At 37.7% G+C, this 24,376-nt stretch overlaps 1 protein-coding gene and 1 pseudogene across 4 annotated transcripts in view; one reads left to right on the top strand and one right to left on the bottom strand.

The window, feature by feature from the left end:
• The window catches only part of TGFBRAP1 (transforming growth factor beta receptor associated protein 1), a 70,017-nt gene that overhangs the window by 1,052 nt on the left and 44,589 nt on the right, over positions 1–24,376 (top strand). For 2 of the 4 annotated variants that reach the window (XM_069093963.1, XM_069093962.1), the window contains exons 2-3: positions 10,608–10,830; positions 18,440–19,144. In XM_069093963.1, coding sequence (XP_068950064.1) covers positions 18,457–19,144 — 688 coding nt within the window. In that variant the 5' untranslated portion in view covers positions 10,608–10,830; positions 18,440–18,456. The remainder of the gene's footprint in view (positions 1–10,607; positions 10,831–18,439; positions 19,145–24,376) is intronic. The other 2 variants (XM_069093964.1, XM_069093965.1) reach the window with 2 other exon arrangements.
• LOC138165614 (exosome complex component CSL4 pseudogene) lies at positions 5,607–9,717 on the bottom strand (annotated as a pseudogene).

Here is a 24,376-nt window from a genome sequence, read left to right as displayed (position 1 = left end):
GTGTGTGTGAAATTTAGGAGGGTGGGATGCGTGTGTGTGATCTCGTGCTGTGTATGTGTGTGTGCTTCAGGAGGGTGGGACTCTGATCTCTTGGGTGTGTGTGTGTGTGTGTGTGTGTGTGTGTGTGTGTGTGTGTGTGTTAGGCTGGGGGCTGTATGTGGTTTAGGGGGATAGGACTCTGGGGGGGAGGAGGATGGGACTATAGTTTTTTGTGTGTATGCTAGGTTGGGGAGGTGTATGTGGTTTAGGCGGATGGCACTCTGTGTGTGTGTGTGTGTGTGACCTCCTGGGGTTTGTATGTTTTAGGTGGGGAGGTGTGATTTAGGAGAACAGGACTCTGTGGGTGTGGGTGTGTTTTAGGTTAGGGGTGTGTATGTGTGTGGCTTAAATTATGAGAGTGTGTGTGTGTGTGTGTGTGTGTGTGTGTGTGTGTGCGCGCTTTAAAAGGATGGGACTCTAGATATCTGACTCATTGATTTGGAAAGAGAATGAAGAGAATACCCCTATGGGTCTTTCTCTTCTATTCCTAGGGTTGTTTGGGGGCAAGATACAAGTGTGTATGAATCATAGTTCCTAGGCTCTTGAAGTTTTAGAATATTGAAGGTTTATCTTTGCCCCAGTGGACAAGAGAACTTCATGGATGAAAAGGTATTGGGCCCAGTGTTGAATTCAAATGGATAGCTTTTGAGCACACATAGAAGGGCTCAAAGCCAAAATGCTGGGAAATTGTTCTCATGTCTCCAGTTGTGAGGTGCAAATAGTGAATTAGTTTTCACTTGTAGCCGATACTACCTCCTCTTGAGTATGGGGAGCCTTCAGGCACCTGTACTGGTCAGCACTGCAGCCAGAACTGTTAGGCTTACCTGTATGGAATCTCTTTTAGCTGCATTTGTTCACAAAGCTACCAGGGCCTGTGGATTTCCTGCTGCCCACAAGGATTCCATGTAGTCCTTATCAATGTAAAAGGAAGGCATAGTTTTGTAGGTTGAAATTTAACTGAGTAAGGTTAAAGTAAGTAAATCACTATTGAAATTGCTGCACTGTGAGAGACTTCATCTATTTGTTCTCAGGGAAGTCAGCATGTTAGCATTATTATATTTGGCAGATTAAAGCATTGATTAATTGTGTGTGCGTTTAATAGTACGATAATATGAGATGTTTTATTTGTAAGTCAGAATTGATGTCTGAGAACTGGCTCTTAGCCCAAATGAAGCCTGAAATTGATGCCCACTACTCATTTGTAGTTTCTGTGCTTCCTCTTTCATAATCAGACCAAAGTAGGAAGACATCTGAGTTTTACTACAAAACATGGATAGGGGAAACATTTGGACATTTTCGGCCTTCCCCCTTCCTTTTCTTCTTGCTGAGTCTGCTTCCTTTGCCTCCTGTCTCCAAAACATCCACTGAAGGCACTCCTTTTTGGCTCAGCATTTTTTTTAAGCAGCTGCAGTGGTGTGGGAAGAGCATTGGTTTAGGAAGTCAGAGACTGGGGTTTTAGCACTGATCGTTACATTATGTATCATTACAGTGACCTGGGAAAAAGTCAGTTGATTTTTGGGTCTCTTTTCATTGTCATTATTAAGTTAGGAAATTAAGCTGGAAGACCTCTAAGATTTCCTTCCAGCACAAAACTTCTTCATTTCTGTGTGCTTTGAGTGCTCTTTAACAATAAGTGATCTATATTTCTGAATAAGTTCACTTGTGGATTCTGTAGCCTAATTTCTGTTTAGGCAATGGTAAGTTAGAATAGAAATTTTATAACAACACATTTAGCTTTCGTTCATTCTTCTGTGTCATTTTCAGTCATGTATTTATTTCTGAGATAATTTTCATCCAACTTTAAGATACTGTTATTATGCAGAGGTCATCAAATTTGACCTCTCTTTCAAGGGTCAAATCCTTTCTAAAGGATCTTTGATATATGATCTTCAGTTTCTGCTTAAATATGTATAGTCAGAGGGTACTCAATACCTTATAAAGTGATTTGTTTTATTGTTGGATGGATTTAGTCACTGAAGTCTTTGAAAATGAACAGAAACTATTACTCTTTTAAAATGCTACAGATTCAAATTCCAATGTTCTACTGGCCCTTTTATTGAAGGAAAATGAAGTTGAAATATATTTAAAAGTTTTTTAATAGATTGCCTCCTGCTTGTATTAAGAATTTTAGATTCTCTTAAACAAAACTCTAGGTATTTTACTTAATGAGTTTAAGCCTTTTCATCTTGGTTAGAATCCAGTCCTCATTAGAAATACATTAAAGTAATTATTTTCTGGAGCCAGGTGTTTGAAAGATATTCAGTAATTTGGCCCATACTTAGAACCCTTTTCCTCTGTGGCAAGCCTGACCGGTTTTTCTTTATTATAAACAAACAAACAAAAGAAAACACCAACCCTACCACCTCAAAGAACTGCTAAATGAATGTAGAATAACTTCTCATATTGGCTAAAGTTTTCTAATGTTAAATATTAATAGAAAATTTACTATCTCATGTAAGAAAAAGCTAAACACTAGTTTCAAAATATACAAGTAACATCAAACTAAGATACTTCTTTAATAGCACAATCTAAAGTAGCTAATTTGTTAACTGTTAAAAATGTAGCTAAAAAAGGGGGATACAATATTTTGGAAATACAACACTAAGGAAAGTACTGTTTATTAAATATTCTATTCTAAAGATCTTCACTCCACCCTTACAAACTGATCCTTCTTGGATTGATAATAACAGATCAGAATCTAAACTGGATTTACCCAGATTTTTTAAAAAATACATTTGGGAATGTCATGTAAACTTTGCAATTATAATTGTACACATAGGTCATATACTATTAGCAACACTTTAAATGAGGATAGTAAATATATAAAACATGGTTGTTTATATCCTTACAGATAGTTGGAACAAATCTTTTTAATGAACTCTTTTGTCTATTAGTGGAATGTAGGGAGACTATGAATAAAGTGTAGACATAGTGCCATTTTTCAAATAGGGGGAAAGAACAAATTTTGGAAAACATAGGTAAAACTTTGGTGACTATCCCAGAGAAAATAAGAGTAACAGCTAACATTTATATAGTACTTTAAGGTTTTCAATGTGCTTTATATGCTCTCACTTAATCCTTACAACAACCTCTAAGGTAGATGCTGTAGTTATCTCCATTTTACAGATGAGGACACTGAGCCTGAGAGAGGTTGAATGACTTATCCAGGGTCACACAGATAGTGTCTGAGACAGGATTTAAACTCAGGTTTTCCTGACTGGACCATTTTATCATTGTGCCATCCACCTATTATCATTATTATTATTTTTTAAAGCAATTGGGGTTAAGTAACTTGCTCAAGGTTACATGGCCAATTATTTCTAGGTGTGGTGCTAAGTGTCTGAGCCCAGATTCGATCCCAGGTCATCCCAGATCTGGGGCCGGTGCTCTTACTTGCTGAGCCACCTGGCCGCCCCTAGAGTAAATTATTAAACAGATGTTTTTTGAGAACTTAAAAAACAAAGTTGGACACTAGGAACCAGTATGGGTTCACTAAGAATGTCACGCCACACGAGCATCATTTTCTTTTTTGATAAGGTTACTAAATTAAAAGACCATGGGAATGCCCAGATCTGGTATTGTCTTTTTTTTTTTAATTTAATTTCTTTGGTTACATTTTAAGTTCCAACCTGTCTCTTCCTGTCCCTCCCCCCCACTACAGAAGGCCACCATTTTATACACACACACAAGCACACGAACACACTCATGCATGCATGCCTGTGTGCATATTGTACACATGTGTATGCATGTAAAATCCTACTATGCATACTTCTGTTTATCAATTCTTTCTCTGGAGGTAGATAGCAACTTCCTTCATAGGTCTTTTGTAGTTGATTTGAGCATTTATAATACTTAGAGCAACTTAGTCATTCACAGTTATTCTTCAAATAATATTTCTGTTACTTTATACAAAATAGTCTTGGTTCTGCTCATTTCACTCTTCCTTATTTCATGCAAGTGTTTCCATGTTTTTCTAAAATCAACCAGCTCATCATTTCTTACAGTACAGTAGTATTCCATCACAATTATATGCCACAACTTGTTTAGTGATTTTGCAATTGATGGGCATCCCCTCACTTTCTAGTTCTTTACCACCACAAAGAGAGCTGCTATAAATATTTTAGAACATATGGGTTCATATTTTCCTTTTCCCTTGATCACCTTGGGAAACAGACCAAATAATGATCTTGCTGGATCAAGATCTGGTGTTTTCTAAAACATTTGATAAAGTCAGTATATCCTTGTAGACAAAATTGAGAAATGTGATTCAACTTTCAGCAAGGTAGATTTATAGTTGGTTAAGTAATCATATCCAAAAAGCATTGATTAGTAGATTGCTATCAATTTGTAGAGGAATTTCTAGTTTGGTTCCATAGGACTGTATACCAGGGATGGGGAAACTGTGGCCTTGAGGTCACATGTGGTCTTCTAAGTTCTTGGGTGTAGATTTTGACTGAGTCCAAGTTTTACAGAATAAATCGTATTATTGAAGGGATTTGTTCTCTGAGGTTTCGATTCAGTCAAAGGGTAACACTTGAGGACCTAGAGGGCCACATGTGACCTTGAGGCTGCAGGTTCTCTACTCCTACCCTATCCTGTTCATTTTTATGACCTAGATAAAGTTATAGATAACAAAAGTGTAGAAAATTTGCTTATCAGAATTGTGGATGGCATAAAACTAAGAAGGAGAGCTAATGTCAAGTTAGCTGTTTTTATTGTCCTTTGGTTCTTCACACCTTTTAAGGATGAGTGTACCCCATGGTCCCAGTCTGGGCCCTTCTCTGTCTCTATACTTTCTCATTTGGAAGCCTTATCAGCTTCCATGGGTTTAATTATATTGCTTTGCAACCTCACAGATTTATATATTAATTCCCAGTCTGAGGTCCAATCCTGTGTCACCAGCTGCCTATTGGACACTTCAAACTAGATAACTTATAGGCATCTAAAACTCAGCATATCCAAAACAGAGCTTATCTTCCCCCCTAAACCCACCTTCTTCCAAATTTCCTCATTTGGGGCACTACTGTCTGTCATCTCCGGTTTGAAATCTTGGCTTGATCTTGGACTCATCACTCTTTTTTATCCTTACTATCCCATGTCACTAAATCTTGCTGTTTCTACTTGGACAACATCTGTCACATCCCTGCCTCATTACTTACATAGCTACCACTTTAATTCAGATCCTTAATCTCTCCCTGAGCTATTGCAGTGACCTCCAATTGTTCTTCCTTCTCAGGTCCCCCCTTATTCTGATCCATACTCTAGATCTAACAAAGTGGTTTTCCTTATGCATGAGTTTGACCACGTCACTCCTCAGTGAATAAACTTCATGAACTCCCTGTTGGCTCTAGGCAAAAATATCAAGTATTATTTGGTTTTTAAAGCCCCTTACAACCTGGGCCCTACCTACCCTCCAGCCTTGGTGTATATCGCTCCTGTTTCTACTCTTAACAGTCTAACCATATTGATCTTCTTGACCTACTTCACATACAGCCTTCATTTTCAGTCTCCATGTCTTTGCTCTAGCCGTCTTCATTCCTGGAATATTCTCCTGCATCATCTCTGTCTTGGAGAATCCTTTACTTTCTTCATGAAGAAAGCTCAAGTGCTGCCTTCTTCATAAAGCCTTTTCTTATCTCCCTGAGAATGGCTAGTGCCCTCCCTCACTAAACTGGCTTTTTAGAGCAAGAGTGAGTGTGTGTGTATGTGTGTGTGTGTGTATATATATATATATATGTCCATGTTGTCTCCCTGAAAGAAATGTAGACTGTTTGAGAGCAAGAATTATTTAATTTTTTCTTTCTGTCACCTGGGACCCTGCATATGATGGATGTTTAATAAAAGGCTATCAACTGATAGAATCAGGATTCAACAGGATATTCATAAATTAGAACAATTCACCAAACCAGAAAGTGAAATATAGCAAGGATCGATGTATAGTCTGATGTTCAGTTTGAAATAATGTCTGTAGATACATGATGGTGGAAATCTGGCTTAATTAGAGTTTTTCTGGAGAAGACCTAAAAGTTTTAAGTCTGAAATTTCCCTGTGAGCCATTGTTATGCTTCTGTTAATTTATTTTAAAAAAGCTAATATAGTCCAACTTGCCCTGCATTAATAGTATATATTAATATACTTTAATATATTAAAGGAGGTAAAATTTCTATACATTAGACTACATCGGGAAGATAGTGTGCATTTGTGGTTGTCATATTTTAAGAAGGACATTGTATGTCCAGAAGAAGGCTTCTAGGATGATAAGGGGATTTGGAAAATGTTGTTTAAAGACAGGTTAGGGAACCAGGGATGGTCAGACAGGAGAAAAGAAGAGTAAGGAGTGACATGATAACTGTCTTTAGGTATTCGAAGAGTGGTAAAGAAATTAGGTTTATTTTTTTATTCTCATATTCCATGAAGAGAATATTGAATTTAGATGTCAGAAAACCTGACATCTAACTACATTTTGCTATATTTTTTTTTAAAAAATCCAACATTATAATAAAACAGAAACTCCTTGAGGGTTTTTGTCTTTGTATTCCCATTGCATAGTGCAATTCTTGGCATATAATAAATACTGACTGAATTGAATAGTATCGAAGGATCTCATATTCTTTGTAATTCTCAGTAAATTCTGTAAGTGTGAAAATGTAGTCTGCTGGAGAAAACTTTGGAAAGTTTATCTATTTCTGTCTCATAATAGCATGAAAACCATAAGGATACTTTAATGTCTATGTGTCATTCATATAAAGATTTAATAAAGATGTATAAGGCCTCAATAAAAATATGGTGTAATTTTACCCTCAATCATAGAATTGTAGACTTAGAGATCAAAAAGTCCACCTAATTCATTCATCTTATTTTACAAATGAGGAAACAGGCATAGAGACTTTAAGTGACTTGCCCAAAGTCACATAGGTAGTAAAATCTAAGACTGGATTTAAACTTAGATCCTCATATTTCAGAACCTTAGCTTTTTATACTGTATCATGCCATCTCTGTAATGATTTGGTATCTTCTTTTAGATGTCATAAAAATTGATCCCTTCATTGCTTTCACAGTCATTACCTTCAGCTGAGATTTCTTCTCAGCCCAATGCAGTTGTTCTTTCCATCTTGTCTTTAGTGCTCTTTCTGATTACCTATTTCTGATGCAAACCAGGCACTGAAGTGTTGAGTCCAAACATTGTTCTGTTATAACCAGTGATGATGTCTTGTTATGGAAAAGCCTATAGGTCTGTCCTATTTTTCATCTATTTGTTGTTTTCCTTCCAGTTTCATCCCTGAATGCTCTTTAAATATTCTGGCTTAGTTGGTCTTAAACCAAGGTTTCTGAAGACTTATTTCCCTTTCCATTGCTGTTTGCTGTTTTGTGAGGTGAAAACTCCATAAAAAAGTAGGAAAAACACTTATTTTAGCCATTAGAATAATATAATTTAGAAATGTAAAAGACTTTGAATGCAATCCTCTCATTCTATGGACAGAACTAAGAATCAAAGAAGTAAAATTATTTGCCCCAAGTCCCACTTTTATTTTGTCACAGGGTGAAGTGATTTTTTTTAAGCCACTTTCTCACGTCCTCAGTCAGTGGCTATGAAAGAGAGCAATGAGAATAAAAATATAAGACCAGAGAAAGAAAGAAAGAAAGAAATCAAGGCTACATATAGCACTGGCTAGAGCATGAGTCTCTGAATATCCTCCACTGGTTTTTTGTGGTTTTTTTGCCTTTTAGTAAAAATGCTTTATTTGCCTGAAGGAAAACAAACAAGCCATATTTATAGGGCTATCAGAGGAGTAGGAAAGAAACTGGAAACCACTTTTTTGGCTACTTCCAACATCAAACAGTTTTTTTTTTTTTTGCTGGCATTTCAAAGGGTAAAAAAAGTTTATTTGTGGTGAAATTCTCATAGAAATAATCCTCCATATATAGTAGAAACTTCAGACAGTTATTTCCAAATGTGGTTTCTGGTAAGCCCAAGGTCTTTTTGTTTTATATGCATGTGGACAGTAAGAAACAAATTCCCCCAATATGGGGAAAGTATATAGCTACTATATCTACAGGAACTCAGGCTGTACTTGTGCTACCTTGCGGAATTCTTTATTGTGTGTCCTAGAGCCCTGCATCTTGCATGGTCTAATGAGTACCATCAAGACACCTGCTGACTCACTGTGGGCCACCCCTACTCCCAGCTCATTTTCTACAGTTGTCACCATGTACTTGGACTGTGCATCATCTAAGGGAAATCACTTGATCCTGCACAGTGTCACATGAGTAGAAACTCAAATATTTCAACCTTGTCTTTTTTTCAGTAGCCTGAACATCTTCCTTTCTGATCGTTCCTCTAAAGGAGTTCTTGAGTGGTATGTGTTCCACATATAAGACAGATTCTTTGTAAAGGTGAGAACTAATGTTGGAGACCTTACAGGTTAAAATCATTCCTGTATCTGACAGCAGAAGGGACTCGGTCTCTTTTGTCACTGACACCACTAGAAGCTTGCTGTTGTTGCTCAGAGACCAAGGAGAGGATGTGGCCGTGCCAGGTGTAGGTGCCGCTGCAGGAGTTGGCCCCCTTCAGGTTACATAGTTGCTCAGCTGGGACGCCACCACTGGCTTTTTAAAATAAATTTTTATTTCCATCTTTTGTTTAACCTACATTTTCCAATGTAGCCTTCCTTCCCCATCCTAGAGAACCTTCTTTTACCGTGTTTCCCCGATAATAAGACCTATCCTGAAAATAAGCCCTCCCCTTACTGTGTAAGATTCCTCTAAAATAAGCCCTCCCCCGAAAATAAGCCCTATTGAGATTGCTACTGTAGTGAAGGTGATCCCCTGTGCTACACGCTACATTACGGTACCCTCTGTATGCACCGCCCCCCCCTCCCCCCGGTGAAACGCATGCCGCGCTCCGAGCTGCATCCAATCAGAGCTGCAGCAGTGAGCGCGTCATCCTGTTCTTCCCCAGTGATTTGCTTATTGAATAAAGGTACATTTTTTTGTTCACATTTACCTGTTTATTAAAATTGCTGTCAATGTTCATTAAAATAAGCCCTCCCCTGAAAATAAGCCCTCTGGTGTTTTTCTGTCCAAAAAAATTAATAAGACAGTGTCTTATTATCGGGGAAACAGGGTATAATAAAGAATAAAAAAGAATAGGGACAAAAACAGTTCGGCAAAAGTAACCAACATATCCAAAAAAGTCTTTTTATGTCCTCTCTTGCTTCTTCAGAGTCATCATTTCTTACAGCACAGTAATAGCCCCTTACATCTTTGACTGTTAAGCCTTGCCTTTTTCCCTGTGGGGCTTAATCAAGCATAGTACAGCACAGTTTATATTGAATATTTGTTTTCTTTAAAATTAAGTAAAGCCTTCTTGGCCCATGAGGAGTGAATGTAGTATTACTCTGAAGACAACTGGTTCAAAAAATAACTTTGAACTCATTTTTTCCAGACCAATGATTTCACTGGCATAGTGAAATCATGGATCTCTGCTAATAATGGATCAATGATTATTTTGCAGCTTATATTCTAAGAGTTGCTTGGGACACTAGATCATTAAGTGACTTGTCCTTAGTCACATACCCAGTATGTGTCACACATGGGATTTGAACCCAGCTCTTCCTGACTTTGATACTAAATATTTATCCACTCCTATACATTACCTCATTTACCTATGGACTCCATATCTTGTTTAAAGTGCTATTACTAAATATTGGAAAAATAAAGCACAGTTTTATAGATATCATGATGGTTCCTCAGTATCTCATATCACTTATTAAGTATTTCCTTGTGTGTTCCTAGGGACTCTTAAGTTAATTTGCATTCAGCCCAGGTTTACAGTCTAGGCACTTATTTGAGCAGATCTATAGAAGTAACAGAATAGAATAGAGACACTGAATGAAGATCAAGAATAGAGTATAAGGGTTTGTGTTTGGAAGACAGAACCAAGTAAGGTAAGTACATTTTGAGGGCAGAGAACATGTTCTTAGAAAGAAAGTGCTGGAGAAGCAGAAATCTTCTAGTTTCTTTTCATGAAAGGTTTCCTTGTTAGGTGACACTACTAATGATATACAGTTGGCAGGAACCAAGTATGTATGTGATGGGGGTGTGGGGGGAAGGAGGGTTGCTGAACCAAAATGATAAGTAACTTACTTCCCAGTAAAGACTTATTTTTAGAATTTCATTGCATGTCTTTTTGAAGGACTGAAAAATTGAGGAGACAGGTCTTCTGACATATTAAGGAGGCAGTTTGGTGTCCTTGATAGAAGACTGTTCAAAGATCTTACAATCTAGTTTCAAATCCTACCTTTAATACATACTGGCTTGGTGACCCTGGGCAGGTCACTTAGCTTCTTAGTGGCCCTAGACTTTTTCTAACACTCTAAGTTGCAGAGAAAGTACTGATCTGCATTGAGGATCAAAAAAAAACCCCAACAATCTGAGGCAACACCTGTACTCTTCACAATTTTTTTGTATTATTTAAAAATTTTTTCCTTTTTTCTCTTTCTTTCTCCCTTTTCTTCCTCTCACTCTCTCTGTCTCTCTCTCTGTCTCTCTCTCTCTCTCTTTTGCAGAAGGAAGTGGTCCATTGCAAAAGGTCATATATTGGCCAGAAGGAACCATGAAATTTTGAGTTTTCAAGATGAATGAGATCTTAAAGATGATCCAGTATAATAGCCCAACACCCTCATTTTACAGAAGAGGAAACTGAAGTCCAAAGAGGTTGAATTACCTAGTCAAGCAATTGGTTTCTGGCAGCACCAGGACTAGAAACCAGGTCTCCAAACTCACAGCCAGGTATTCTTTCTACTACATACACTACTAACCCAGGATCTACCTCAAATCGATAGTAATGCTCCACTTAAGTGGTTGGTTTTCCAGTCCAGGACTTGTCTTCTGTAAGCCCTCAACCTATCCTTCTTTGTGGTAAGACAAGATTTTGTCTTTAGATAAAACAAGCCTCAGAATTCAGTTCCTAGCCTGAGACCCCTTAAAATGAGTGTTCAGAAGACTTCACAGCTCCTTTTTCACTATTCTATGACAAAAATCATCAGGACTTTCTAAACTGCTTTCTGGCCTTCAGTGTTCTCACAAGGGCCCGGGCAGGCCATTAAGTAGTCAGTGAGAATAAGCATAAGTTCTTTTCAGGGAATCATTTCAAATAGGGAGCTATCCATAGTACTTCATTCCATAGCCCAAACCTAACACAATTTTACAGATTACAGGGCTTCTCTGCCAGTGTCATCAGGACCACAGCAGAAATAAGATACTTTCCTGTGCAGATTTCTCTATTTAGGTTTAGGTGAGTATGAGAATGTATTATGTTTTGTGAAGAATCACCAGTGCCTGGAATTCACATAGAATGTGCTTTTAGAACATGATGCTTTGTAAGCTCCCTTACATCTCTCAGAATTTGTGAATGTAGGACCTTACTGACTACTTAAAACTCTTATTTTACCAAGTAAGAAACATACCTTAATCTTTTCTCCCCTACTGTACCTAGCATAGAGGTAAAATTCTGCATCAGCAATTTGTTCTCCAGGCTATTGGCATTTCAGCCTTCTTTTAAAATTCAGGTATTCCTGGAAAAAGAAATACAGTAAGTCTTTATTACCTCTGTATGAATTAATTTGTTACTTCTTTGATAACAAAAACAAGGGCAATATGAGAATGTTGGATGCCTGGTTGGAAATTGGGAGGCAGAGTACTGAAAGGAAGGGGCAGGTCCACTAAAACTGTGGGCACAGCCCTGCTGGACAAACTTCATTCATCAGACTTCCTATTACGTTGTAGGCCACTGCTAGGTACAGTCTGTGAGATGCTGTGGCAAGTGCAGAGTGTAGAAATATGGATCTCGTGCCATGTTATTAAGGACTTTATAATCTAATTGGGGATAAGAACAAGTACATATATAGCTAAGATATGAGGTAGAAAGGATAAGTTAATTGCAAAGAAGAAGTCTAGACAGAATGTCATGTGAAAGATGAGCAAAAAATATCATTTGGGGGGGGGAGTTAATGAATACTAATATCTGACAGTACTTTCTTGGTTTTGCAAAGCACTTTACATAGCTTATCTCATTGGAACCTCATATTATCTCTTCTTTGCAGATGAGAAAACAGGCTCAGAGAGTTTAAGTGACTTGCCTACATTCACACAGCTAGTAAGTGACAGGTGGGATTCAAATCCAGGGCTTTCTGATTCCTGGTCCAGCACCACCTCAAGGCTTCATGGAGAAGGCAGCATCTGAGATCAGTCTTCATCTACTTCATGGGTTTGCCTAGGGCTAATCCCATACTGGGTGATCAGGTTGGCTCATATTCTAGAAGAGCAGTCACTCAATATTTTAGCTCCAGAAGAAAAGTTGGAGATTATCTAGTCCTAGTCCAGATTCCTTAATTTACCACTAAGGAAACTGAGACTCGGAAAGGTGAGATGACTTGTCTAAAGTCACACTACTAGTGACAACATCACTTACTAGGAATCTAGGTCTCTTGAGTCCTTGTTCAGTGCTGTTTGGGTCCATCACACTCTCTGTACATGCCCTTACTCTCCCATGCACCCAGTATGGGATTAGCCCTAGGCAAATCCATGAAGTAGATGAAGACTGATCTCAGATGCTGCCTTCTCCATGAAGCCTTGAGGAGGTGCTGGACCAGGAAGCAGAAAGCCCTGGATTTGAATCCCACCTGTCACTTGCTAGCTGTGTGACTGTAGGCAAGTCACTTAATCTCTCTGAGCCTGTTTTCTCATCTGCAAAGGGAAGACAGCAATACCTACAGTAACTACCTCATAAGGCAGTTGTGAGGTTCCAGTGAGATAACCTATGTAAAGGGCTTTGTAGAACCAAAAGCACTGTTAGCTGTTAGAGTATTACACTTGTTTCTGAAGCAGCAGGAACAGCACTGATGAGATTCACCAGTGACTCTGAGGGCTTTGTGGTGTTCCTTTATAGTTTGGGGGAAATAATTTAAATACATCTCCCTTCTTAAGTGACTTTTAGTCCAGCAAAGTATATTGAGTTTAGCTCCCTAGTGTAAAATTCATAGTTCATTCATTCACCTGCCTCTCCTGATGTTTGAAATGTTGTATTATATTTATTTATATATATGATATATCTTCCTTACTAGATTCTTAAATGTAGGAACTGCTTTTTTATGTATTTCTCAGAGGGCCTTCCTTCCACATAGGCACTCCGTAACTATTTTGTTGAATGAATGGTTGAAATTAAGATAGAAAACCATACTTAATTTGATTTAATACATAGTTAATATGCCTAAAGGGTTATAAAAGTATGCTTACCCTTTGATCCAGCAATACCACTGCTAGGTCTATATCCCAGACATTAAAAAAAAAGAGAGAAAATACCCATTTATACAAAAATATTTATAGCAGCTCTTTTTGTGGTGGCTAAGAATTGGAAATCAAAGGGATGTCCATCAATTGGGGAATGGCTAAACAAGCTGTGCTATATGATTGAAATGGAACTGGGCAATAAGAAATGGCAAGCAGGATGATTTCAAAAAAAGCTGGAAAGACTTACATGAACTGATACATAGTGAAGTGAACAGAACCAGGAGAACATTGTACACAGCAATAGAAATATTGTTTGATGAAGAACTGTGAAGTAATTAGCTATTCTCAGCAATACAGTGATTCAAGACGAGTCCAAAGGACTGATGATGAAGCATACTATCTGCCTCCAGAGAAAGAACTGATATTAATTGAATACAAATTGAAGCATGCTATTTTTCACTTTCTTTCATTTTTTTTCCTTAATCAAGTCCTGTACAAAATGACTAATGGAAATGTTTTACACAATTGCACGTATATAACCTTTTTCTGATTGACTATCTCAAGGTGGGGGTGGGGTGGGAAGGATAGAATTTAGAACTAAAAACTTTAAATAAAAATGTCTAAATTTTTTTTTAAAAAAAAAGAATGGACAGTTAAAAGGAAATCATAGTTGCATAGATCTAGAACTAGAAGGCATCTCAGAGGCCTTTAGTCCAACCCTTCCATTTTACAGATGAAGAAACTCAGAAACAAAGATGTTAAGTTATTTGCCCATGGGCAAACACAGGATTTGAACCCAGATCCTCTTCCTTCAGAGGCAGTTTTTTCCATAGTACTACATTGCCTCTGTTTCAAGATTATCATATTTAATACTGTTAGCCATGGTGTATTGTATACGTTAGAGAGAGTGTGTGTGTGTTTGTGTGTATGTGTATGTAGTCAAAAGATTAGATGCCTAAGAGTTATTTTTTCCCTACATATTTTAAAATAACACTTTTGAGTGTTATCTCTCTAGAAGACCAACTTTACTACCAGCATGTTATAGTAATAAATGTTCATATTGAATTGGACTGTAGCAGAGAGAGCCCTGGGCTTAGTCATAAAACTTAGGTTCAAACTCCGCCTGCCCCCTTACTAGCCATGTGGTCTTGGGCAAGCATCTTAATCTCTCTTCATTTGTTTGCTCATCTGTAAGATGGGACTATTAATACTTACACTATCTACTTTACAGGATTATTGTGTGGATGAAATGAAAGTAATGAGAAAATGCTCTATAAATTTATTGAGCTGTTATTGATTATATATTGATATTTATATTATACATTTAAGTAATTACTGAAGGGAGAGGAAGTAAGTTAAGTGGCCTGATGGAAGTACTTATTATCTGATTGTACTTAGAGATTTTTGCTAGGCATGCTCAAAAGCCACTGAAGGCTTTGGGACCTTAGGGAGCTAAGAGCTACCTTAGAGACCATCCAGATCAGTGCTTGTTAACCTGGGCTTCATGATCTGTTATTATTATTTTTTTTGATAGGTATTTTTCAAAATAATTGATTTCCTTTGTGGCAATCCTATGCATTGTATTTTATGCCTTTAAAAACACTATTCTAGGACTCTAGACTTTAAAAAAAAGATTCAGAATTCCTAATCTAGGAATTCCTGATTGCTTCATTTTATAGAAAAGAAAACAAAGGCTTTGAGAAATTAACTGACTTCTCCAAGGCCATAGTGATAGTGAGTAGCAGAACTGTGATTTGAACCCAGGGCTTCAGACTGTAACTCCTGGCCTGTTTCAACTAGAACGCATCTCCCTTGAGATTTCCTGTTCCCTATCAGTTCTAGGCCATTGCTCTGCTAGTTTTCCTTCTTGCTAGAAAAGGAACTTTTTAGCTGTTCTCTTCAGATTCCGTGCCACCATTTCATTCTTAATGATTATTATTGAGGCTCATCATAACTTTCTCCACTTGCCCTTTCTCTGGGGTTGGTTAGACTTGTTACCCAAACAACAGGAGCAGCATTAATGAGATTCAGTTCAGTTCTGTGCTGTTTCTGCTACACTTGAGAAAGTTATTGGTAGTGTCAGAGGCACCATCATGCTGTTCTCCTTCCCTCTGCTCCTAGGAAGCTTCAGTGATAGCAACATTTTCATGTTTTCCATTTCCTGTTACCTTTCTCTATTATTTCCACATACTTCAGCCACTAATTGCCACATTTTATTACCTTGAGGACTTCAGTTAGATTTTTCTGATCAGCCAGTGGCATGTTAAAAAAAAAATCCCAGGACCTCTTTCTGTAATCTAAACCTCTGCATTTTTCATTGAAAATCCAATCATGGCAGTAAACTGCTGAACTGTTAAGAAATGTTAAACTTTAGCTCATACTGTGAGTGGTCACAAGAAGAAATCACATTTCTTTTTTTCATGGCCTTGAGATCACATAGGCACAACTAAAATTAATCACTCAGCTCACCACCCCACTCTACCCCCTCTTTTACATTATTGTCAGTCAGCAGATCACAATATTTTGTGCAGCAGGGTAATGCTCCAGAGAATGTGTTTGTATATATATGCTACTTAAACCTTTGAGGCACTTGTATATTCATTTAGTAATTATTAAAGTATTAGTATAGGTTTTAAAGGTAGGTAATTAATTCATAAAGAATCCACCACACTGCCCCATATTGATCAAGGTTTCAGAAATCTGCTCAGAATAGCTGAGCAAGATACGTGTTCCAAGCTCAGTGGTCCATTTCACGTAGCAACTAAAGTTACAGGATTGTCAGTAATTGTTAAAAGCTTAATAGAAATATAAACTGTGGTTCCTTATTTTTAGTTCCTTTTTAATGGGGCAATTGATCACAAACTTAAGTATTTAGCTTTTGTGTTAGTATAGAGAGCTCAACAGTGATCTGTTTTTGTTTTCATTAAAGACAAAGAATTCCAAGTAGTTAGTCAATAAACATTTACTATGTTCCAGGCACTGTGCTAAGGGGATACAAAAACAGGCAAAAGACAGTCTCTGGCTTCAAGGAGTTCACAGTATAATGGAGGAGACAAGAAGCAACCAAATGTGTACAAATGAGCTAAATACAGGCTAAGTAGACAAGAGAGGAAAAGTCACCAAAATTGAGAGAGGTTGGGAAAGGTTTCCTGTAAGAAGGTGAGATTTTAGTTGGGATTTAAAGGAAACTTGAGAAGGCAGTAGGCAGAGCTAAGGAGGAAGAACATTCCAGACAAAGGAGAGAGCCAGAGAAAATGCCCAGAGTTGAAAGCATCTTGTTTGTGGAGCAGCAGGGAAGCCAGTGTCAGTAGATTGGAGAGTGCAAGGTGTAAGAAGACTGGGAAGGCAGGAGGGGGCTAAGTTATGAAGGGTTTTGAGCACCAAGTAAAGGATTCTGGATTTGACCTTGGAGGCAATAGGCAGCCACCGGAATCTAATGACAAAGAGGAGCGACGTTGTTGAACCTGCTCTTTAGGAAATCACTAGTGCCTGAAAGGAGGATGGATTGGAGTGGGGAGAGATCTGAGGTAGGCCGACCCCCCGGCAGGCTTTGGTGCCCCAGGTCTGAGGTGAGGAGGGCCTACACCAGAGTGGTGGCAATATTAGAGGAGAGAAGAGGCCTTATTAGGAAGAGGTTGCAAAAGTGAAATGAACAGGTCTTGGCAGTAGATTGGATATGGGGGTAAGATAATGAGGAGTCAACAATGACATTCGCATTTCAATCCTAAAGGAGTGGGAGAATGGTATTGTCCTCTACAGTAATAGGGAGAATAGGAGGCAAGGGATAGCCTAGGGTTTTTATTCAGCATGGCTGTTTGATATGTTTTTGGTGTTGTAAGGTCTGAGTTTGAATTTCAGCTACGCCATTAACTGCCTACGGTGATCTCAGGCAAGTCACTTAAACTTTTTGGGCCTCATTTTTCTTCATCTATAAAAGAAGGATATAGTACTAGATGACCTCCGCAGTCCTTTCTGGCCCTAGATCTATGATCTTAAGGTTCTGTGCCTAGGTTCCCTCTGAGGTCTCAGCCAACTCCAGTTCTCTGATTTTATATTTATTAATAGAACCCATGGTCTCATGCTAACTGGCAGTGAGGCAGCCTCCAAGATTCTGTCCTTGGTCCTTTTTCCCTTCCTTTCAACATTTTCTCTCCTGATAACCTTATCTATTCCTATAGTTTCAGTTATTACCTTTATTTATGTGTCTTCCACATCTTTACCATCACCTGTAACATCCCCCAAGAGTTCCAGTTTCTCATTGCAATCTCTCAGACATCTTCACCTAGATTTCTCAAACTCAACATGCACCAAAATTGAACTTATCATCCCCTAAGACTCCTCCTCCACAAAAGCACTTGATCGTCCCCCTAATTTCTTTGCTTCTCTTTTAAGTCTCACAGACTCAAAAGTAGTGAGAAAAACATGGGATTTAGTCAGGACCTAGATTAAAATGCCAACTTTGCTACTTAGTGTGTGTGACCTTGGGGAGGTCACTTAAATTGTTAGGTAGAATTTAAATGACATCAAAGCTCTCTTCCAGCTCTAAATCCCACTGACCTCAGAATCTTTGATTCTTCTTTGATTCTTTTTTCTCTTTCACCCCCACATGTCTATTCATTTGTCAGGTCCTATTGTTTCTATCTTGGACAATATTGCTAATATCCATCCCTTTCCCCATTCACATTGCAACCACCCTGTCTCCAACCCTTATGTCTGTTTACCTAGATTATGATAATAACCTCTCCCCTAATCCATGCCTGTGAAAGTTATCTGAACTATTTCCTTTCTAATTTTTCTTTTAACCTTGTAACCTTTAATAATCCAGATTTTGATCTTGTTGTGGTATATGGTGTAAAATGTTGTTCAAAACCTAACTTCTGCCAGGTTGTTTCCAATCACTTTTCTGATCACTTCTTGTCAAATGAGGAATTCTCCCCAAAGTAATTTGTACTCTCAGATTTATTCAACACTGAGTTGGTTTTTTTCTGCTGCTTTTTTTATATTTAGTCTGTTCCACTGATATATGAGACTGTTTATAGCTTGGTCTAAAACATTTTTATTTGACTCTTTGCTACTGCAAATTAAAATGCTTGTCTTCATTCTTTTCCAGTAGATCATTTGAGAGAAATGATGAACATCAAGGCTTTCAGACTGGTCTCCGCCATTGAGCGGGAGCTCCTGATGGGCGACAAAGATCACATCAATATTGAATGCATTGAGTGCTGTGGAAAGAACCTTTACGTTGGTACCAATGAATGTTTCATCTACCACTTCCTATTGGAGGAAAATATGTCACCAGCTGGAAAGGTCACTTTCTCTGCCATGAAACAGCGGCACAAATATCTGGGTTTCAAGAAGCCAGTGAATGAATTGAAAGCAGCATCAGCCCTCAATAGGCTCCTGGTGCTTTGTGACAATACTATTGCATTGGTTAACATGATGAACCTCGAACCCATCCCTTCAGGTGCTCGAATAAAAGGGGCAGTGACTTTTGCTTTAAATGAGAACCCTGTGAGTGGGGACCCCTTTTGTGTGGAGGTTTGCATCATTTCAGTCAAACGTAGGACCATTCAGATGTTTATGGTCTACGAAGACCGAGTCCAAATTGTAAAAGAAGTGTCAACCCCAGAGCAACCATTTGCTGTGGCTGTGGATGGCCACTTTTTATGCTTGGCACTCACTACACAGTATATCATATTGAATTATAACACAGGCGCCTCCCAGGATCTGTTCCCATATTGCAGTGAAGAGAGACAGCCAATTGTGAAGAGGATAGGGAGGCAAGAATTTCTGTTGGCTGGGCCTGGAGGGCTAGGTAAGAAAATCTGATGGCATTTTCAGAAACCCTCACTTCCTATACCTGCCTGTTTTGTTTTCTTTTATTTTTGTTAACCATTGCTGAAATGTAGGAGTGGTGCCACTGTTTTCTTTTGAAAAGAAAGTGTCAGAATTCTGTCAGCATGAATCTTCATTGACAAAATTGGCAATTTCTTCTCTTATTATTAAGGAGGGTTGTAACACTTTGCAATGAGATTGGTTTTAAGAAAATTAGTTTTAGCTTTTGTTAACATGAAAGATTCGTATCTCTAAGGAAATCATTTCGTTATCAAAATGGTAATAAAAGCCTAGGTTTCTCCTTAAAGCCTGCTTTAAAAAACTGAAACTTCAATTCCAGGTACATGCTTTCTGTTTCTTTTCTAGCAACTTTTCCCCTAAGTTTTTAGTAGCTAGTTTATTTTCAAAAAGGACAGGAGTGTGTTTATGTGTGATTTCCTCTTTTTACATATCCTTGCCATGTTTCTAAAGATAGCACAGAGCTTCTTGACTTTTTGGCAGTCTGGTGAAACCTATGACCTCACAATAATGTTTGCAAATGCGTAAAATAAAATACAAAGGATCCCAAAGGAAATCAATGATCTTGAAATAAGAGTAATCTAAATTTTTTTTAAATAAGTTCAGAGACCCCCCAAGCTAAAAAAATCTGCTATAAAACTTAATTTAGTGAAAGTGAGTTTGCCCTCAGTGTTGAAAACAGCTAATATTGTTGGCTTTATTTGAATAGCAAGGTCAGCCAGTACTGAACTTTTTTTTTCTCAACAGCCAGACTGGCCACTGGCTTTCTTCTTCTTTTTTCTTAAGGGACCCCTGGAGTATATTTGAGTAGGGGACTGATGTAGCTAGACCTGAATTTAAGAAAAATGATTGGGATTAGAATTAATGACTGCATCACTCATTCTAAAATTATCTTAATGCTGAATTAATTTTAATTGAATAAAATAAAAAATAATTCTTAAGCTTCCAAAGTTGGCAGTCTATCTCCTGCCTGTTTGCCTTTTCTCAGGCTGTCCCACATACCTGGCATGCACAACTTCCATCTCTGCCTCTTAGTGACTTGAGCTTCATTGAAGGTACGTACAGTTCAGGTGCTATCTCCTATTTATTAGAAATCGTCTCTGATTTTCTTAGTTGTTAGTATACTCTCTGTCCTCAAATTAATCTATTAAATTTGTAAAGCCCAACCCCAAATAAAATGTCAGTTCCTTGAGAGCAGTACCTCTTTTACAATTTGGCCTTCTGTCCCAAGTGCCTTGCACAGGATCTCTTTGCCTCCTCATACAGTTCCTTGCACAAATACTGGTAGACTTGAAATTAGAATGTTTGTGTTAAGGGAAATAGTAGTGATAGAGAGAAGTGTGAATGGGGATATCCAAAGCCTATTTCACCATTCCTGGGGTTTTGAGCAGCAACTTGCTGTCAAGCCTATGTGACAAAAACATTTTTCACGAAATGAAAAATGCAGAGCATGAAACAGTCAATATATCTTCCTTAAAAAAAAAATTTTTTTTATATCTATGGAATAAAACAAACATTTCCGTAACATAGTACAATAAAAGAAGATGATTGATTGCACATGAAACTTCAAATTAACTATGCATAACTTGCTATTCCTTTCAAATATACAACAATGTTACCATGTAATTTTTTAAACTTCCCTTCCTCCCCATCCTAGAGATGGTTACCATTAGACACAAATAGGTATATGTATATAAAATTATTCTACATATGTATTTTTTCTCTGGATGCAGATAGCATCTTTATTCATATGTCCTTTATAATTAATTTGGGTATTTATAATATTCAAAATAACTTATTTGTTCAAATTTGTTCTTAAAACAATATTGCAGGGGCAGCTAGGTGGTACAGTGAATAGAGCACTGGCCCTGAAGTCAGGAAGACCTGAGTTCAAATTTGACCTCAGACACTTGACACTTAACTAGTTGTGTGACCTTGGGCAAGTCATTTAACACCAATTGCCTTGCCTTCCTCTCTCCAAAAAAACAAACAAACCAAAAAACCCAACCTAATATTGTTGTTTCTGGGAGGCGGCTAGGTGGTGCAGTGAGTAAAGCGTCGGCCTAGAGTCAGGAGGACCTGAGTTCCGGTCTCAGACACTTAACACCCACACAAAAAACTAGCCATGTAACCTTGGGCAAGTTACTTAACTCCAATTGCCCTCCATACGGCAAAAAAAAAAAAGAAAAAAAATATTGTTGTTTCTGTATACAATGTCCTTTTGTTATACTCATTTCACTCTTGGTTATTTCATGTAAGACCTGTGTTTTTCTATAATCATTGAGTTCATTTCTTATAGCACAGTAGTATTTTATCACAACCATAGACACCACAATTTGTCCAGCTACTTCCCACTTGAAGGGCAGTTCTTTGCCACCACAAAGAGAAAAGGTATAAACATTTTAGAAAATATAGGTTCTTTTCCTTTTTCCCTAATCATCTTTGGAAATAGACCAAGCAGTGATATTGCTGGGTCAAAGGGTATAGGTAGTTTAATAACTCTTTGTTCATAATTCCAAATTGTTTTCCAAAATCAGGTCATTTCACAATTCCACCAACAATGAATTAGTGTCCAGGTTTTTCCACATCCCCTTCAGCATTTGTCACTTTCCCATTAAATAGTTTTAGCCAGTCTGGTAGGTGTAAAATAATATCTCAAAGTTGTTTAATTTGTGTTTCTCTAATCAGTAATGATATAGAGAATTTTTTAATATGACTATAAATTGTTTTAATTTTTTCATTGGAAAACTGCCTGTTTTCATCTTTGACCATTTATCAATTGGGCAGTGACTTGTTTTCTTATAGATTTAACAAAGTTCTTTATATATATATATAATTTTTTTTGAGGGGGGAAGGCAGGGCAATTGGGGTCAAGTGACTTGCTCAAGGCCACACAACTAGTAAGTGTGTCAAGTGTCTGAGGCCAGATTTGAACTCAGGGCCAGTACTCTATTCACTGTGCTGCCTAGCTTTATATATTTTCAATATGAGACTTGTATCTATTAAATGTTCCCCCCAATTTTCTGCTTTCCTTATGATCTTGGCTACATTTGTTTTATTTGTACAAAAACTGTCATGTAATTGAAATTATCTATTTTACATTTAACTTTGCTCCCTGTCTCTTGTTTATCCATAACTTGTTTGCCTATCCATAAGTGTGATAAGTAAATATGTTTTGTGTTCTTTTAATTTTCTTGTAAACTCTTTATAGGTCATGTATCCATTTTGACCTTATCTTAGTAAATGGTGTAAGGGTCTATGTCCAGTTATTTTTTTTTTAAGCAATTGGGGTTAAGTAACTTGCTCAAGTTATATAATAATGGCCAGTTATTTCTGGATGTGGTGCTAAGTATCTGAGCCTGTATTCGATCCCAGGTCATCCTGACTCTGGGGCCAGTGCTCTTACTCTCTGTGCTACCTGGCTGCCCCTGTCCAGTTATTTTTATTCACTATTTTCCTTCTCAGCCTCTTTTCACCCTTATCCCCCTTACCTTATCTTCTCCCCTTACCCTTTTATTCCTCATTTTTTACTCTTCCTTTTAAAAGTCCCTCCCTTATCTATTATCTATTTACTCACCCTCTTAATCTTAATCTATATACCCTTCTAAAAGTCCCTCTCCCACCCTATCCCCTAATTTTCTCACCTCTCTAGTTCAGAAGACTACTAAACTTCTTCAGATATATACATTGTTTCTCTTCAACCCAGATGAGAGTAAGGTTCCAGTACTGGGACATAATATACTAAGGTTTCTTCTTTGTTTTTAAGCAAAAAAGTCAACAAAACTTTAGCCCAATCTCCAGCTCTGCCATTATGAATCCTCTGCCTTAATTTTAGTAATTGTAATTTTTAATTTATATATATATATATGCATAATTTTTCTTTAAAAATAACTAATTTTTTCAAGTGCATTTGCAGATTGTTATACTCACTTATTCTCCCTCGAACCATATAGCCCATATTTCTTCCTGGACAAGAAAATCAACTAAAGTTCTTTATGTTATTGTGGGCATGTCAGGAAGTGACTGGGTTGAGATCCTTTTATATTTGCAGAGGTGAATACCTTATCAAAACACAGCATTGTCACCATATAGCTTCTCTTTTCATAAACTAATTGTTGAAATTAGTGAGAGACAATGTAGTGTACATCAACTGGCCTTGGAGTCAAGAAGACAGGTCCCACCTTGGACACTTACTAGTTGTATGATCATAGACAGAGCACTGAACCTCCCAGCATTCCACACAACTCTCTAAGACTAAATTATAGAGGTAGAATGAATTTCCACCATCAGTATTTGCTATATATACGAAATCATAGGTCACTCCATCACTACTTTCTCCCACCCCCTTCCTTCCCCCTCCCTCCCCCCTCCCAGCAATAAATCAATTCCTAATATGCCCATAGAAACATTTTTAATAGTACCATTTACTGTATCCTGGTTCTGTTACTTATTGGTTGTGGAACCCTAAGCAAGCCAAGTAATTGCTGAGTCATATATAAAATAGGGTAATAACATTTTAACTTATAGGATTTTGTGGGGGAAATGCTTCACAAACTCCAGATCATTATGCCAATGGGAGTAATTTATTATTGCTATCTTTTATTGTCACTGCCTCCCCATTTGGTCACTTGTTTTGATTTCCTGTCTGTCTCAGGCAAAACTTTTCTTAACTCTTTTCCCAAGTCACATAATTTTCCTTTTTGCTCCATACTGTTGTGGATCTAACATTACTCTTTTTTCTTAGCTGTATCACATTGGTACTTTCTCAACCTAACCTTTTTCTTTGTTGATACTTGAGGAGGCAGTCTTGCTTCCGAGAGAGATCTTTTTCTTTCAATAGTCAATCTCTGTGATTCCCAAATAAGCAGCTAGTTCAGCAGTCCTCTCTCAGTACAGACAGTAAAGTGATTCTTTTAGTCTGGCAAAAGCTTGGTGCACTTTTCCTTTTGTCTTCCTACAGGCTTTGTTTTTGACCTCTGACTTCCACCCTCTCATTCCCTGCGCAGAAGCTGGTATCAGCTGAGGAAGATTACTATACTATTAGCTTTCTGTGTTTATCCTGAGAATGTGCTCTGCACAACAGTCTGACCATGGTGGGAGGCCGCTGTAGCTGACCTAAAGGAGAACCAAACACAGATTTGACTCTATTTCCTCACCATTTTTTGCTTTGCCTGACATTTGGGTGAAAGTTCTA

The sequence above is a fragment of the Petaurus breviceps genome, unplaced genomic scaffold (assembly GCF_028583685.1).
Source record: "Petaurus breviceps papuanus isolate PSGF00001 unplaced genomic scaffold, PetGlider_PUasm1.0 214, whole genome shotgun sequence".
Lineage (NCBI taxonomy): Eukaryota > Metazoa > Chordata > Mammalia > Diprotodontia > Petauridae > Petaurus > Petaurus breviceps.
This window is presented reverse-complemented; position numbering and strand designations above follow the sequence as displayed.